The sequence below is a fragment of the Myotis myotis genome, unplaced genomic scaffold (assembly GCF_014108235.1).
Source record: "Myotis myotis isolate mMyoMyo1 unplaced genomic scaffold, mMyoMyo1.p scaffold_m19_p_6, whole genome shotgun sequence".
NCBI lineage: Eukaryota > Metazoa > Chordata > Mammalia > Chiroptera > Vespertilionidae > Myotis > Myotis myotis.
In genome coordinates, this window is record NW_023416368.1 from 33,369,439 (window position 1) to 33,387,391 (window position 17,953).

The 17,953-nt window shown below is 51.8% G+C and overlaps 1 protein-coding gene and 1 pseudogene across 1 annotated transcript in view; both read right to left on the reverse strand.

Annotated features, from left to right (window-relative positions):
* Positions 1–5,048: 5,048 nt before the first annotated feature.
* Positions 5,049–17,953, reverse strand: part of CATSPER3 (cation channel sperm associated 3) — a 31,489-nt gene continuing 18,584 nt past the window's right edge. The window contains exons 4-9 of the mRNA XM_036313572.1: positions 12,246–12,485; positions 9,132–9,314; positions 8,320–8,460; positions 7,892–8,011; positions 6,895–7,052; positions 5,049–5,977 (exon numbers count right to left, since the gene is read on the reverse strand). Of these exons, the coding sequence (XP_036169465.1) occupies positions 5,872–5,977; positions 6,895–7,052; positions 7,892–8,011; positions 8,320–8,460; positions 9,132–9,314; positions 12,246–12,485 (948 nt within the window). The 3' untranslated portion in view covers positions 5,049–5,871. The remainder of the gene's footprint in view (positions 5,978–6,894; positions 7,053–7,891; positions 8,012–8,319; positions 8,461–9,131; positions 9,315–12,245; positions 12,486–17,953) is intronic.
* LOC118658282 lies at positions 17,413–17,935 on the reverse strand (annotated as a pseudogene).

Sequence of the window (17,953 nt, forward strand, 5' to 3'; positions counted from 1 at the left end):
TCCTGCAACTCAGCAACCTCTTTGCTCTGCCCGCCCCACCTTACACACACACACACACACACACACACACACACACACACACACACACACAGTGTGTGTGCCTGCCAGCCAGCATGATCATGGAATAGTTATTAAAGAGGTCCAAATCACCAAGGTTTTACTACACTACTAAAAATAGTCATGCTTACTTAGCCTTACTTAGTGCTTAATAAGCACACCATTTCTAATTCTTCTGCCTGAGTAAACGAAAACATCATTCCAGAAATGCATTTTTACTGAAACAGGAAGGCGTGTTCTTTTCTTCTTTGTTCGTACACTTTTCTCCTCTTCCCCCTTCTTCCTCCACCCTCTATCCCGTGTCCCCCTCAGCGGCCCACCCCTACCCTTCTGAAAATTTCAAAACACAAAGGGGAAAGTAACAGTAATTTGGACTTGGCTTCCATGCAAAATGGACCAATTTTTTTAAGTGTCGGTAATTTGTCCTGAAAATGGATATAGGGAGTTGGGCTGGAAAGGCTTTGAAGAGTGGGTTTTATGAGTGGAAAATGAGGCCTGCGTGTGCGAGAATGTGCGCTGCACGCCCCTCCGTGCCTGGGACAGTGCGGCACGCGCGGGAACCACAGCTAATAGCACCATTATTGCCATTATCACATTACGTTATTATTATTCATCAGAATCAGACAAAGCATATTAACCCATTTAATTGAACCAAGAGCTTAAGGTCCCAGTGACCGTGGAAGGTGCTTAGCAAACCCTCCCAGACATCGTGGCCATAAAGCACCAGCCACTCTGCCACTCGCCAAGCTGTGGCCTCTCTGGGCACTTTCCCAGGCACACTGGGGTGATGCTCATTCCCACCCGACTGCAGCCTTCCAGGCACACACCTGTGTGTACATACCCTGTGTGTAAACCCCATCTAACCAAGGAAGCATTTACACAAAAGACACACACACACCAAGAACCCCTATTCTACCCCCCAAGCTGGAACCCTATTGAGTCACCGAGGCTGGTGCTGGGTACTGACACCCACCATTTGTGGTGAGCACCTGGCTTCTCCTGAGCTTGGTACCCACTCCTCCAAAGCTTCTCGACTCTCCCACGCGCAGAGACCTGCGCAGCCTCTTGGGGCAGCGGCCACGGCCCCTCTGATCTAGCCCCTGGGCTGGGCTCCTCCCTGGGACACAGCCCGGCCTCCCAGAGCCCAAGTTTCCTCCGTCGGATGGGCACTGGGTCTACCTGCTGCCCCTCAGTTTGCTGTCAGGCTTCGAAGAGACCCCGGGTGTGACCAGTATGTAGGTTCCCGGGTGGGCTGTAGCTTCACACAAACCTGTCCTTGATCATCGCACTGACCTCCTATCGCTGGAGAAGCTCTGCGTGGGGAAGCTCTTGCTTAGTCAAGTGCCCGGCCCCGCCCTTCCACATCCGCCAGTGCCCCAGCCAGCTGGCCCCACCGGGAAATATCTTGCTTTATTTCCTGGAGGACAATGGCATTTGGGGATGCTGCTCTGCACCCAGGTCCTCCCCGGGGTCAGGAGCTACCACTTGAGTGGGACGGCATCACCCTCCACCTTGAAGTCCATTTCCTGGGCCTGGGGCAGCAAGTAGGTCCTGGATCGAGCTCAGCCCAGCCAACCTCTAGGGGGGTGACAGCCCGAGACAGGCAGAGCAAAGGTTAAGAGAATGGACTGTGGAGTTACAGCCTGGGTTCAACGCACAGTGCTCCCACTTCCTGCCACAGAACCTCTCTAAGCCTCCGTTTCCTCATCTGCAAAATGGAAAAATGTGAAGACATGTGTATAGTGTTTGACAATATTGTCTGTGACCTAATAGGCTTAAAATAACTCCTGGGTCTCTCTGCCTACTTTCTCCCTTCCCATCATGACTCGACAGCTGGCGTGTCTCGGGGAGTCCATCACTGCCGTCCATGTGTTAGGGTTAGCCCTCCCCGACTGGCGCTGGGAGAAGAAATATCTATGGGTGGAGGAATTGAGGTACGATTGAAAGTCAGGTCTGAAGTCAAGGGTGAGAATGGGAAAGGAGAAATCAAGGCTAACGGGAGCAATCTGGGAAGGCTTCCTATTAGAGGGGGCCTGGGGCAGGGTGTTGAAAGATAGGATTAGAATGGGTGTGCCAGAGGGGAGGGGAGACTGAGCCAGGCAAAGGGGGGCCCTGGGAGGCATAGGGAGAGGAAGAAGGCAAATTAGGGGAGCCTTAAATGCCAGGTGAGGGGATAAGGCCACTCTCAGAGGCAGTGGGAATCAAATCCGCCAGGTTGCTGCCCTGCTTCCAGCTGACAAGCTGAGCACTCAAGGTCCGCAGGATCTGGCTCCAATCTCAGTCCCCAGTTCCCCGCCCCACCCCACCCCACACTGCAGGCTGCAGCCACACCAACTTCCCAGCACTCCCTTCCCCTCTTTCCCGTGTGCCTGAGGTTCCTTCTGCCTGGAATGGCTTCCACCCACCACACACACACACACACGCACACACGCACACACGCACGCACACACATGCACCCACGCACGCACCCTACTGCTTCTTCCCCCCGGCCCCAGCTCCTCACTGCATAGGTCCATCCAGCCTTGCTGGTATCCGGTAGATTTCTCTGTTTCTCCCATTTCTCTCATTCTCCACCGAGGAGGAGAACCGGGAGCTGCCTTCCTTTCCAGCTCTGCAGTCCTGGCTCTCCCATTCGCCAGGGGCTGCATCACACCAAGCTGAAAGCACAATGAAACTAGAACCTGGGAAAGGTAAGGCCTGTGGCCGACCTGGTGGAGAGTGTGGGAAGAGTGGGCACTCGTGTGTTACTAAACCTCTGTCACATCTCGCTCCTTTCTCCCCGGTCCCCACCCCTGCGACTGGAATCAGCAGCCATCACCTCTCCTTTCTGAGGAGCCACGTTAGGAACTCTGCTTTCTTGAGCCTGTGGGACGATGGAGCAGGCCCAGGCAATTGGGGGCTAGGGACAGACACCAAAACAGGTGGGGTTACCCTGAGCGCAAAGCCTGGCCTGGTGAAGGGCAGTGTGTTTTACGAGGAGTCCTGTCTCACCCACGCCTGAAGAACACAGAGGGGTACAGTTCCTAGCATCACAGGATTGGACTTCGAGGGGCTGCTGGAATACACAGGAGAGCATATTCTCAGACACTGCCTGGGTCTCCATAACACAGGCCTTGCTTCCTGCTGGTGGAATCAACAGCAATTTTTTAAAAAATCTGGTCACTTTCCAAACACCTCCAGATCCTTCTCACTGGGGGAGGGCCTGGGTGTGACCAGAAGACTCGGGCCCAGGTCCCCCCTGCAACCCACTGCAGCCCCCAAAACGCCAGGCTGGCAGGCTGGAGATGAGCGGACCACTTGGAGACAGCTCTGTGGGATCCCGGGGCCGGGGGTGGGGAGGAGGGTCCTGCTTCCCACCACCAGGCCTGCACAAGCAGAGCCACTCTGCCCCGAGCAAATCAACTGAAAGCCTGGGCCAAGCCTGTTTGCGTTGGTGAGAGCCCAAGTGGGAATTCCAATCTGCCAGTGTTTGCTCTACAGGCAAATAGAGCCAAACAGAAATGCTGCTTTGGGACTCTGCGCCAAATATCCGTCGGCCTGCCCTGCCAGCAGTGTTGGGCCAGCCCTCCGCATGTCACCACTCACAGTTCTCTGCTCTGTGACAGCCTTCTGCCTTTGCCCTTAAAAGCAGCTCGCCACAGCCCAGTGGCCCATGCTCATGACTTCCCTGCTGGGCCTGGGGCCCAGACCTTCCCGCCAGGCCCGCCTTGCGTGTGCCCATTCTGCACCAGCTCCATCTGGGGACCCAATCACCCCCACCCTCCACAGGGGCCTGACCGCTGCTCCCTGCTCTTACTTCTTACTCTCTTGCCACCGCGACTCAGCCCCTGACTGGCATAGCCCACTCTGCATTTGGCCACTAAGCAGAGGCAGAGGTGACAGCCAGAAAGCACAAACCCTAAGTTGACTACGTCTTTTTTTATTTGATCCTTATATCTGGTCAGTTTATCAGCCCATTTCTCAGAAGAAACAGCTGAGGTTTCCAAAGGCCAGACATATTGCCTAAGGTCGCCAGATGAAGGAATCCAGGTCTCCTGACTCCAAAACCTCAGTGCTTTCTAACTTGCCTCCCTGAAGGAAGCTTCAAGATGCCTGGGGCGTTGCCCAGGGGGCCCAGTGAGAACAGGCGGATGTGTTTTCATATCCCTCTGAACGAGGTTGGCACAGCCAGTGTGAGCACTTGGCAATGTCTGCTTTCCCTCCTTCCCCCTAAAAGGAGCCATTGCCTAAGGCCCGCCTGCCCTGTGCCCACCCACCAGACCACCCTTAGAAGCCACCCTCCTGATCAGGCATTGAACGCACAGGCCCTGGCTTCTCCCTGCCCTCCTAGGGCACAGACACCCTGCTAACTTCAGGCCCACCTCCCCAGGCATTGGCACAAAGTTCTCTCCACCCCAGGGAGCAGCACAATCCCTGCCCCAGAGGGCTCCCCAGAGCATGGCCACAGGCTGCACTCTCCAGAGCTATCCTTGGCATTGTTCACACAATTCTCAATTTGGTCCTGAGAGTGTGAACATTTGCAAATGGAAATGGCTTGAGTCTCTTGGAAGATGCATGCTCTCTGCAAACAAATATTGTTACTTCCTCAGGGAAACTTTCTTCCAGTCTGACTGGACTTCTGTCTCCCCTACACAACTGTAGGCACCAGGGGACCAGGACTAGATTGTGGGCTCCTCTTCACAGAACCCCCAGTACCCAACACAGCTCAGTAAGCAGTCAATGTATAAATGAAACCATGAATATAGGTTTCCACCTGCCCTTGTCATGTGGCCTCAGGGGTGCTGCCACCCTGGCCTAGAGCCCATGGGACCCTTTTGTCCAGTCACTCTCAACTCTACCTGATGTGTTTTCTGCTGACCTGACTCCCCAGTGTGGGTCTGGGATCTTTCTGGACTCTACTATGGGTGCTGGTCTCCCCCACCAGGTCTACCCAGAACCCACCCCTCCCTCTGTCTGAGATGTCACTGCCAAGGTGACAGGCCTCAAGAATACTCCCAGCAGTGGAGCAGAGGGCAACAGCCAGACCTCTGGCCTGGCCCATTTGGGAACAGGGGGTACCAGCCACCCTGCCCTCCCTGGGCCTTCAGATGGCTCCATCATGACCACAGCAGTTGGTATCAGGCCCTGGGCAGCTCTGGCAGTCATGTGGCTAGGAATGTTGCAAAAAATTGCACGTTTTCCGTGGGGGGTCCTAACCAACCATAAGAGGGGAAGCAGCCCAAAGTGCCTGTTGCTGGCCAGCCAGACCCGCCCACCCTGAGCTCCATGGCCGCACAACAGAGTCCTGCCAGTCACAGCTGCACGCCTGGTGCACGACCACTGCGAGCCTAGGAGAAAGCAGAGACGACTCCAAAGAGGGGTCCCCAGAGCAAAGGGCCCACAGAGAGCTGCAGCTCTGCCAGGTATGGGGACGGCCCGTAGGTGAGCCCAGAGAGGTTCCGAGGGAAGAGGCCACATCAGCTCAAAGGGGCCAGGCACTCGGGGCTGCTAGGCCTGGAGTCCTCAGGTGGCTTTCCCAGAAACACAGTGGGGCCTTGCTGCTGGGGTCAAGGAAAAGAGACCCAGTGTGGCCCTGGAAGTGGCCACTGGCCAGGATGAGTCTTGAGCCTCCTTCTCCCACTCCAGAGGCCTGTCTGCGTCATGAGGTAGATGGTGTCAGAGGATCAGGCGTCATGGGCACCTGTCCAGACCCAACCCCCAAAGGTGGGGAAACGCCATGATCACAGCAACCGTGAAGAGGCGGGTTCAGAAAGCCTGTGTTTAATGGGGGCTGCCACAGCCTGGGAGGCCCTCAGCGCCGGGTGCCCGGTCACACTACTTCTCGTCAACCTTTGCTGAGGATTGGAACTGCTTCTTCTGGGGCAAGTCATCAAGCATCAGGTTCAGCACGTGCACCATCTCGTAGTACAGCTCTTGGAGCCTGCAAGGGGGCAGGAGAGGGCCTGAGCGCAGGGGCGGGCTCTTGCCACCGGGCTCCCCCATCGCACGCCTGCATCTGGCATTCACCACCCCTAGCAGGTGTGGGGCCAGGAAACAGTAAGGACGTTAGAGCCCCGTCAGGGACCGGAACCCAGGTCTGCCATTCCACCTGTGGCCTGAATGGGGTTATTTCACTGCATGAGTCAGGCTGGGGACAACAAACTCCTGGGCTCTGTGTGGTGACTGTAGAGAAGACCAGACCCTGCCTGGTCCACTCTGGGCCAAGGTAGATGTTCCCTGATGCCCTCCTTCTAGTTCCTCCTGTCCACGAAGCCCTCCAAGAGATGTCTGTCAAGAAGCCAAGCTAATCCTGTCATTCCTTGTTCAAGAGCCCAAGGTGGCTCCTTAATGCCCATGCCCAGTTCCCCTTCCTGGCAGTAATGGCCAGTAAAACCCCAGCTAACTTGCACGAAGCACAGTGCTGGGCCAGGCCAAGCTCTCATTTCCATAGAATTGGCCCAGCAGCCCCTCATGAGGCAGGTGGGAAAGTGGCAGAGACTTGCCCAGAGTCACAGAGGAAGGCCCTAGCAGAACCAGGCCAGGAACCTCAGCTCTTTCCTCTGCCCCTGAGAAAGGGTTAGTGAGGAGGGGCCTGGAGAGTCCAAGGAGCCAGGATTTAAATGCAGGCCAGGGCAGGCTGGGGAGGGGCAGGGGGCAGAGTCCCCCAGCCAGGGGCCTATCCACACCTCAGCCCAGCCCCTGTGCATACATGGAACACTGTACCCCACGAAGGGCCTGGCTCTGCCCAGCCATTGCCCCCTTGCTTTCCCAGGGCACCTGGCATGGCCCTGCCCTCAAGGAAGTGAGACCAGGAAAGTGCTGGCACCCTAGGGCTAGGTCAGTGGTGCTGGGACTGACTTGTAAGTCGTAGTGTCCTGGTTGTCCAGAGTGGAAAAATAGATGTCGATGAAGGGCAGGCTAGTGCCAAAATCATCCAAGACCATGGGGTCAGTGTGCTGCAGGGTGTTCTTGAAGTTCTCCACCAGCTCACCAAAACTTTTGTAGTCAACATTTGCCTAGAAAGGGAGGCATAGAGAGATCAATGACAAGGAGGAGGTGACTCTCAAGATGTACAGAAACCTGGGGACCCTCCACAAGGGGCCCAGGCGGAGGGCTGACCCCGGCCCTGTCTGAACTTGGACTCCCTGACCGAGGGCGCCTCCTGAGCTACCATCACTAAGAACAGGGGACACAGAAAGGGACCAGTGAGAGAGCCTGAGTGGGGTTCAGCATGGCCTCACCTGCCCTGAACTAACCTTCAACACAGTCAAGAAAGGCAGATGTCTCTGCCTCAGAGCAGAGGCTGAGGAGGGAGGTGCTGACCACGTGGGGAGAGAGGGGCAGAGTCCGGCTCAGGACCTGGCAGAGCACCAGGGCTCCATGTAGGGAGCTCAGAGCACTTGGGCTGAAAAGAGAAGACGCCCAGCCCTTTACAGCTGTATCATGCCTGACAAAATCTCCAGCCTGTTGTGCTCATTCTTGTTCAGTTTAGAAAACCAGGTTAGGAACACCTGTCAGGGCCTCCATGGCCTCGCCCATGCAAAGGACGGGGCCGTGCCTGCCTGGCGCCCAGTGAGGCCTCGGTAACAAGAGCACTCCAGGCCAAGGCCCAGCAGAGCAGCTCTGCCAGGGAAGGAGGGGGAGGCTATTGTAACCACAGCACTCCACATTCACAGGTCCAGAGAAATACTAACGTACAGGAAATAAAGCTTGATTCTGGAAAATACAGGGGGTATTACCTGCCTCACCTAAGGCCGAGGTGCCTGAGGCCACCTTCCACTCCCGTTTTTTGGCCATGGCTTCAGCCCTGACTGTCCATGCACGCGTTGCCCACCTGCCTGCGGAGATCACCTACCTGTGTCTGCAGCAGCCTGCTGACTTCCTCCTGCTGCCGCTTCACGATCACCTGCTTCTCTCTCATGAGCGTCATGTGCCTCTCCAGCATCAGCTCCCGCTCAAACTTTTTGATGGAGTTCTGGAGAGTGGGGTGACGGAGAAAGTGAGGGCTCCCACGGCATACCACCACCAACCCCCGCCCCCGTTTTTCTTCTTCCCTAACCTTGCACTGCTGCTCAGACCCCTTAGCAGGAGGAACCCTCCATACAGGGCCAGCCCCCAACTCAAGCTGCCAATGCAGCTGCAGTGACTTCCCACGCTCCTGCCCACCTGGCCACCTCCCCTCCACTTTAGGAGAGAGAGAGCTCAGGTCCGCCCTGGAGACTTGGCCCACAGCCCCGCCCGTCACCCCCAAGCCGACCCCCAATCCTATGCATGCAGCCTCACCTCGGTGTGGATGATCATCACACCCACGAACATGCTGAGAAAGACGAAGGAGCCAAGCAAGATGAAGATGATGGTGAATGCTCGGCTCAGAAAAAAATCCCTGCTGTCCAGCTGCTGCTGCAGGTCTGTCCAGCCATCAACCTGCTCGGGCAGGGAAAGGCATGACAAGTGTCAGGGCCCAGTGGTGTAAGCCTCCTGCTAACCTACCTTAGGGGAGCCCTCACCCCACTAGATGGAGGTTGTCACTTCCTGCATATCAGCCCTTAGCACACACCCCCAATCCACTGAGTCCAGTGCAGACAGGTGGCCTGGTGGTACAGGGCACCACGGGGGGGGGGGGGGGGCACTTCTGGCCAAGGTGCCCTGGGGATCTGTTCCAAAAAGCTTCCCATCCTTCCCAAAAGACATGGTCTCTCTGCCAAGGCCTTCTTCGGATAGACTCCAGTCTTTCCAGAGCTCAACAGAGTCCAGACTTCTAGACTTGGGTGGATTTGTGACAGTCTGTTCCAAAAAGGCTATGTGACATGGGTTTCACTTCTAAATTAAACTTAATCCAAATGAATCATCTTTTGAGAACTCTGAAATTTTTACAATCCTATGAGACAAATGGGAATGCTCTAGGGAGTCACAAGGTTAGAGACAGAGAGGGACCCCTGGCCAGGGCACCAGCTTCTGCCTCAGCTTCCCCAGCCCAGAAAAGTGTCCAAACATGGGGAAGGCCCCACGGGAAGCCCAGAATGTCCACACACTCACACCAGCTGACAGTCTCTTCTCAAGGGCCCTTCCCCCACCACTGTTCCCAAACACTGTACCGTCGCCAAGCTGAAGAGGGTAAAGAAGGCCACAGCCAGGTTCCCCCAGTTTTCCTGGTCACCCTTATCTGGAGCTCCAAACAGGCAGAAGCCCAGGATAGCGAAGATGTACATCAGGATGAAGAACAGGATGAGCACGGAGGCCACAGTGTAGAATGTCTGCCCAATGGCGGTAATGAGCGTCTGCAAGGCAGAGGCACAGGACTAGGCAAGGCTGCAGGCGGGGGTGGGGCTCAGGGGCAGAGGTCCAGTCTGCCCAGACCACAGCTGTGCCCAGCATCCAGTGCCCTGTCTGCATGTGGTAGATACTTCACCAATGGTTGGATGGAGAGACAGAGGGGTAAAGGGAGGGAGGGAAGGGACAGGAGTAGAGGAGGGAGAGGGGCTCTGCCAAGATTGAGGGCTGAACCAATGCCTGGCCTCCACTCTCTGTCATCTATGGGCAGATCGTGTGCTGTCTCAGGTCTGGGTAGTCTCCCCATCAGCCACTTGAACCCCTGCCTGGTTTCATGGTCATCCCAAGGTGTCCTGCTTCTCCCTGAGGGCCAGCCCTGAATGCTCTCTCAGGCCCAGGAAGAAGAGGGAGCCACTCGGGTAGTGGGAATAAAGAGGGCTGAGAGGAAGGTGGCTTCCCATTCTCTCTGGGCCCCATTTCCCAGGCAAGTCCCTGTCTTGTGAACTTGGTCTCACCTCCCACTACATTGTCCCCTGCTGGGAAGCACCGTGCATAGCTCCTCATCAGTCATTCTTGAGTGATGACCCAGGGTCTTGCATGTAGTAGGTGCTCAATACATGTTCATCGACATAGACGCTGTCACAGACGTCATTTCAAGACACGCAGGTGTTATCATTCTTCCCACGCCAAGATGAGGGGTCAGAGGCTCAGAGAAGAAAAGGGCTTGGCCAGGGTCACACTCCAATAAAGTGGCAGAACATGGGCCCAACTCTCAAGACCTTTGCCTTATGCCACCACCTTCACTCCAAGGCCTACCCAGAGAACCCTCTCTCGCCTGAGGACATCACTCCTCAGTGGCCCTCTCGAAGGAGTCTGCCTATCCCCCATGACCTGGTGCAGGAGGCCCCCCTCTGCCCTATCCTCAGAGCCTCCGCCTCAGTGGACAAAGCCCCTGCTTCTGAGCCGGGCAAACCTTCCAGCTCCCCTCTCCACCTCGTGTCTCAAAATCTCTCCCCCAGGCTCCACCCCATCCTGCTGCCATCCTGGGGGCCTTCAGAATCTCTGTGGATACCCACCATCCCCCAGGTCTCCTCGTCGCTTGACTTCCTCATCTCCAGCGACCCTTGCACCACTTTAGACCTTCCTCCCTTGGTGCCCCTGACCTGGCACTTAGCTCCCAATTTTCTCTCCTGACCACCCACCTTACTCTTGAACCTACACTTCGACTCCAATGCCCAGCACCTTCGATACTCCCATCCCCACTTCTAGGTCACATTACTGGGTCTGTCTCTAGCCTACAAGCCAGGGGAGCCAGGATCAGGTTTCCAAAGGAAGGGTGTCCTGACATGATGTGCACTTTAGAGATTCCCCCAGCTGCTGGCACATTTCTGTTCCAAAACACTCAGTAGTGTGGGAAGTCATTGCAGGAATCCAGGTGAAGGTGGATGGATGGTGATGGAGAAAATATGATGACTATGGGGATGGAAACAGTCAATAACTATTTAGGAGGCCATACAACAGGACTTTGGGTGAGAGGAAACAAGGCTAACATTCAAATTTATTACTTGGAAGTTGAATAGGGTTGAAGGAGTGCCTTTCACCAGAAGATAAAGTAGAGGAGGAGGCGCTAAGGTTTGTGATCTGAGAGTGGGGATGGGGAAGAGTGATGACTTCTACTTTAGACACATTGAGTTTGAGGAGCATGTAAGATGCTCAGGAGGCAGTTGGGTCTGAAGGTCAAAGAGAGAGATGTGGGCAGGTAAAGACTCCTGAAAAGCGGAAAAGATCACCCAAAAAGAATATACAAAGAGAACTCAGGACATAGTCCTTAGGAAACAACACTTAGGAGCCAAGCGAAGAAAATATGTACCCGAAAAGTCATACCCAAGCGGCAGGAGGAAAACCAAGAGAAGGCAGGGACAAGGATGCCAAGGGAAATGGCCAGTGGACTTGGCGACAAGGAGGTTGTTGGTAACCTCAGAGAGACTAGTTACTTCAAGTAGAGGGAAGAAGCCAGGGCATTTATGCCAGATAAGGAAGCGGGGTCTGGGTATATAGACACCTCTTCCCAAAAGCTTCACCACGAGGAGGAGGGCTGGACTACATTGTTTGGGAGGGAACACATACACGTGTGTGACTATGTGAGGGCCGGGAATGAATGACTGGGGCCCTGTGGCAGGGGGAGCCCTTTAACATTCCCCTCTTCTCCACTTAGGACTGGGGTCCCTGAGTGGCAGGCCTAGGCCCTGGACAGACACACAGGCTAGGCTGGAAGCGATTTCTCAGCCAAACAGGCTAACATACCCTAACTGGTCAAGTTGGTCCAAACCGGCCCCTTCCTGGAGAAGCGTGGACACTGGGTGCCGAGCCAGGGCAAACATCCTGCACAGGTGGAATGCTGCGGGAATGCTTGGGTCAGCTCTCAGGTTTGTCCTGAAACCTTCTGAGCCAAGGAAAGGCTGGTCACCCCTTCTCCGCAGGAGCAGCACTGCCAGAGCCGCCTGGACCAAGTAATGAGCCTGTTCCCGTCAACAGAAGCAGCAGATTTGTAGCTGTTTGGGGAAAGCAGGCTACCGGAAAGCTGGAGCCCCTGGGCATGTAGTTTGAAGAGTCTGTGCCGTGAGAAGAGGGTCTACCTTGCAGCACGGGAGAGAGGGCGAGTCCAGGTGGCCTCTGGAGCCAGACACACCTTTCCAGTCTCTGGCATTACCTGCTGAGCGACCTGGGGCCTCCATTTCTTTATCGATAAAATGGGGCTAATAACCTTTCCTACAAATGTTTTAAGATGAACTGAGATCCTCTCAGCAATGATCAACCTGCTATATAGTAGAACTCAATGACTGGATGCTAGGAGCACAATTATTATTTCACCAGGGGCTGGTGGGCAGACAGACCCTGTCACCTGCCCTCCCGGAAACACACACTCCTGGGTTACTCACCCGGATGCCCCGGCTATAGGTGATGAGCTTGAGGATGCGCAGAGACTGCATGCCATTAGCGATCTTGAGGTGAGGGTAGTGCTTGCCCTTGATCTTGTGGAGAAAGTAGGGGAATGAGATGACGACGATCAACATCAAGTCTAGCAGCTTGTAGCCGTCCTTCCAGAAGCCAATGGGGTCGGCGTAGAGATTCATGTAGAACTCGGCACTGTATATGGCCACAAATAAGATCTCTGAGATCTGCAGAGGCGGCAAGGTTTGGGGGGGTCAGACCTATAGTCTGGCCCTCTCCTTGCTTGGACCACCCAACCAGGTGTGTGCCGGCTGGGGGTAGGGGCTCTTAGGTCACCCACTTGAGAGAGAGAGATCCAGGCAGAGTCCCCGACACACAGTACACACACAATGTGCCTGATTCCCTTCTCCTTCTGTGTCTTCCCTGCCCCCCCACCCCCCGCCCCCAGTCTGAAGCCTGGTGCTAGGTTTGACCCAGGATACTTGGGAAGGGCTGACTGACCAACAGGCTGAATGACTGGATAGGCCCCAGGATGAGGCAACGCAACATGATAAGTACCTGAATGCAAGGTTTCCCAACGAAAAGGTCTCAAGAGTCTTCTGGCCAAGGTGAATATCCAAACTTCCGTATATAGGTGAAAGGCACATCTACTCATATTTATTCCACTTAATCACAAAGTTACACACCAGTTAACTAATGTTTCTAAAGAATATTCTGCCTTCTTTCCATGTTCATACTTTATGAAATAATCTTATTCAAATTCTTATGCATCTACAATTCCAGTGGCTTTATATTTACTAAAAGGCACATCTATCGCCGAAACTGGTTTGGCTCAGTGGATAGAGCCTCGGCCTGCGGACTGAAAGGTCCCAGGTTCGATTCCGGTCAAGGGCATGTACCTGGGTTGCGGGCACATCCCCAGTAGGAGATGTGCAGGAGGCAGCTGATCGATGTTTCTCTCTCATCGATGTTTCTAACTCTCTATCTCTCTCCCTTCCTCTCTGTAAAAAATCAATAAAATATATTTTTTAAAAAAAGAAATTAAAAGGCACATCTATCTTTCTTTCTATCTTTTGTGTATCTCAACTTTTATTTTTTATTTTTTTAAAATAATTCTTTATTGTTAAAAGTATTACATACGTCCCCCCTTTTCCCCCACTAACCTCCTTCAGCCTGCCCCCGCCCCCTCCCCTCTACCCTGGCCTTCAGCACCCTATTATCTGTGTCCATGGGTTATGCATATATGCATACAAGGTTTTTGGTTGATTACCTCCCACCCTCCCCCAAATTCCCTTTAAGATTCCACACTCTGTTCCATGCTTTGAGTCTCTGGATCCACTCTGTTCATCAATTTATTTTGTTACTTAGATTCCACATATGAGTGCCATCATGTGATACTTATCTTTCTCTGGCTGACTTATTTCACTTAGCATGATACTCTCCAGGTCCCTCCATGCTGTCTCAAAGGCTAAGAGATTCTTCTTTTTTACTGCTGCATAGTATTCCATGGTATAAATGTACCACAGCTTTTCTATCCACTTATCTACTGATGGGCACTAGGGCTGTTTCCAGATCTTATCTATTGTAAAATGTACTGCTATGAACATAGGGATGCATACATTCTTTCTGATTGGTACTTCGGGTTTCTTAGGATATGTTCCTAAAAGAGGGATCACTGGATCAAATGGCAGATCCACATTTAGTTTTTTAAGGAAATTCCATACTATTTTCCATAATGGCTGCACCAGTCTGCATTCCCACCACCAGCAGTGTACTAGTGTTCCCTTTTCTCCACATCCTCACCAGCACTTGTCATTTGTTAGTTTGTTAATGGTAGCCATTCTAACAGGCGTGAGATGGTACCTCATTGTCGTTTTGATTTGCATCTCTTGGATGATTAGGGACTTTGAGCATTTTTTCATATGTCTCTTGGCCATCTGTATGTCCTTTTTGGAGAAGTGTCTGTTTAGGTCCTTTGCCCATTTTTTAGTTGGATTGTTTGTCTTCATTTTGTTAAGTTGTATGAGTTCCTTATATATTTTGGATATTAATCCTTTATCAGATGTATCACTGCCAAATATGTTCTCCCATTCAGTGGGCTCTCTTTTCGTTTTGTTGATAGTTTCTTTTGCTGTGCTATATTTACTAAAAGCCACATTTTTATTTTTTTTAACTGATTTGAGAGAGAGAGGAAGAGAGAGAAAAAGAGAAGCATCAATGTGAGAGAGAAACATCAACTGGCTGCCTCCTGTATGCTCCCCGACTGGGGATAGAACCCACAACCTAGGTATGTGCCCTGACCAGGAATCAAACCTGCAATCTTTTGGCGTATGGGACAACGCTCCAACCAACCAAGCCATCTGGCCAGGGACCAAAAGGTACTTTTTGAAGTCATCTAAGTTTTTACCTATCATCAATGCATTCATTCATTCATTGAAGAAGCTTTGACAGAGCATCTATCATGTGCCAAGCAAGCACCATTCAGGCACTAGAAAATGCAACAACGAATAAGACAGAAAATGGCTAGCCCCCAGGAAGCTTACAGTCTAGTAGTGAAGACAGAAATAAATGCTTAAACAAATCCATCCTATATAATAAAGAGGTAATATGCAAATTGACCCTCACACCCTTACAAGATGGCTGCCTACAACCAGGTCGGCAGGGAAGTTAGTGAGGGACGACCAAATGACTGAACAAGCAGGCTGTGTGGGGTGACCAGGCCAGCAGGGGGGTTAGTGAGGGATGACTAAATGACTGAACAGCAGGCTGTGTGGGGCAACCAGGCTGGCGCGGGAGCGCAGTTGGGGGCGACCAGGTCAGCAGGGGGGGCCATGAGGGGCAACCAGGCCAGCAGACGGGGGCAGTTAGGGGCAACCAGGCCAGCAGAGGGGGACAGTTGGGGGCGATTAGGCTAGCAGGGGGGGCAGTGAGGGGCAACTAAGCCGGCAGGAGGGCAGTTGGGAGCAACCAGGCAGGCAGGCAGGTGAGCAATTAAGAGCCAGTAGTCCAGGATTGTGAGAGGGATGTCCGACTGCTGGTTTAGGCCCTATCCTAGGGATGCACGAATTTCATGCATCGGGCCTCTAGTATATAATATTACAGCAGATAGGAAGGAAAATGAAATAGTCAAAGGGAATAGAGCAGTGGTCGGCAAACTGCAGCTCGCAAGCCACATGCAGCTCTTGGCCCCTTGAGTGTGGCTCTTCCTAAGCCTTAGGAGTACCCTAATTAAGTTAATAACAATGTACCTACCTATATAGTTTAAGTTTAAAAAATTTGGCTCTCAAAATAAATTTCAGCCCTGACCGGTGTGGCTCAGTGGATAGAGCGCCGGCCTGCGGACTGAAGGGTCCCGGGTTCGATTCCGGTCAAGGGCATGTACCTGGGTTGCGGGCACATCCCCAGTGGGGGGCGTGCAGGAGGCGGCTGATCAGTGTTTCTCTCTCATCGATGTTTCTAACTCTCTATCCCTCTCCTTTCCTCTCTGTAAAAAATCAATTAAAAAAATATTAAAAAAAAAAAAAAAAAAAAAAAAAAAAAAAAAAAAAAAAAAAAATAAATTTCAATTGTTGTACTGTTGATATTTGGCTCTGTTGACTAATGAGTTTGCCGACCACTGGGATAGAGGAACTGGTCCAGTGGGGGAGGGGAAGTTGTGGTAACAATTTAGAAAAGGTGGTGAGTGGAGGCCCCACTGAAGCCAGGAATGGAGCCGTAATAAAAACTGGAAGAATGCTTCCAAATGGTGAGCACGAGAGCCCTAAGGTGAGGAAAGGGTTGTTACAGGAAGAGCAAAGTGAGCATGGCTAGAATGGAAAGGGCGAACAGGGCAGGAGATGCAGGCCATGGAGGGAGGGCCTTGTAGGCTGGTGAGGGCTCTGAATTTTTATCTCAGCCTTGGAGGATTTTGAGCAAGAGAGTGATATGATCTGACTTACATTTTTAAGAGATCGCAGTTGAAAAGAGACTGTGGGGGAGCTGGCAAACATGGCGACTGGGAGGCAAGTTAGGGAAAAGGTGATGGATATTGGAATTTCTTCTAGCAGTCATATAGGCAAGAAAGGAGGTTTGGTTGGATTTGATGGGAGACAGTGTGGAGTGTTGTGAAGATGATAGATTCTGTATGTCTTCTGTAGGTGGTGATGAGGGGACTTGCTGATGGACTCAAGGATACATAGGGAAGAGAGGAGGCAAGGAAGACCAGTGTTTCAGACAGAGACACTGGGGTGCCTTTAACTGAGATGAGTTTGGGTTGGATTGGGTTGAAAGGGGCTAGGGAGAGTGTCTGGAAGGAAACAGAAATATTTCTGAGATATACCACCTTTTACACATACTAGTATGTCAGATGCTGTTAACTGTAGCAACAACCACCCATTTGGATAGCATTAAGGCAGCTGGTGTTTTTACTTGTCCTGCATGCTTATTTTTGTGGTCTCCACATTGCAATCATTTACTTTTTAAAAAAATACTACGTAATATTTAAGATACACAAAAAGGTATAAAGAATAATATAATGAACAACCATATACTACCACCCAGCTTAAGAAATAAAGCCTTACCTTTCATTGCTCAGATCCCCTACCCTTCCCACAAAGGTAATCCTATGGAAAATCTGGAGTGTGTCCTGCTTGTGCATGTTAAAACTTTATTTTACCCCTAAAAATATATTACATCATCTTGTATTTTATGCATTACATGATTAGCATATACACTAACGTATTTTTCAGAAACGTGTTTTATTTTTCATTTAAAATTATGAGGTTCATCCATGTTGACACGTATAAACCTAGTTTATTGGTTCACTACAATTTAAGAATTCCACTAATGAAAATACTACCACTTATTTTTCCAGTTCCCATTGAGTGATAGTTTATAATTTTTCACTATTGCAAACAGTACAATAGTTCAAAAAGTTTGAGCAATTCTTGTACATTTTATTGTACACATATGTAAAGTTTCTCCCTGTTTTATACCTAGAAGTGGAATTACTGGGTTGTAGGATATGAGCATCTTCAACTTCACTAAATATTGCCCAACTGTTTTTCTGAAGCTATTATATCAATTTTCTTTAATATTAGCAACGTTCCTATCATTTGACGTCTTTTTTTGTTTTTATACTTGTGGACATTTTAATGAACTTCCCTCCATGTAGCTTCAAGCTACCAGGACACAGGCCCCTCCAATACCCTTAATCTTCTCCTCAGCTCTTCTGCTGGAGAACTTGGCCTTCACGATGACAGGCTTCTTTGGGAGCCTTCCCTCCCCCAGAACTTTGTAGTAGCCTGATTGCACCACATCAATGATAGCAGCAGCTCCAGTCTTGCTTTTGGCAGCATTTCCCCGTGTCTGCTCACTGACCAGCGTCCACAGTTTATCAAGGTTGACCATTGGGCAGAAGCCTCTTTAATTGGTAATGCCTCATACCAACTTTCCCAAAGTAACATGGGTGATATTTGTCGAAGTTGATCCTGTGATGATGCAAGCCACCAGCATTACCACGACCCCCCGGGTGCTTCCTGTGCTTGCCAATGCAGCATGGGCCGTGGCTCACGTGGCCCTGAAGTTTTCGGGTCTTCCTCAGTCTGGATGGCATGTCGGTGGCCAAGCTGCAAGAACTTATTTGATGTCTTTACCAACACTTCCTACTGACGAACTTCTGAATTTTTTTCAGTCTGATGAAAATTATTTTTTTGAT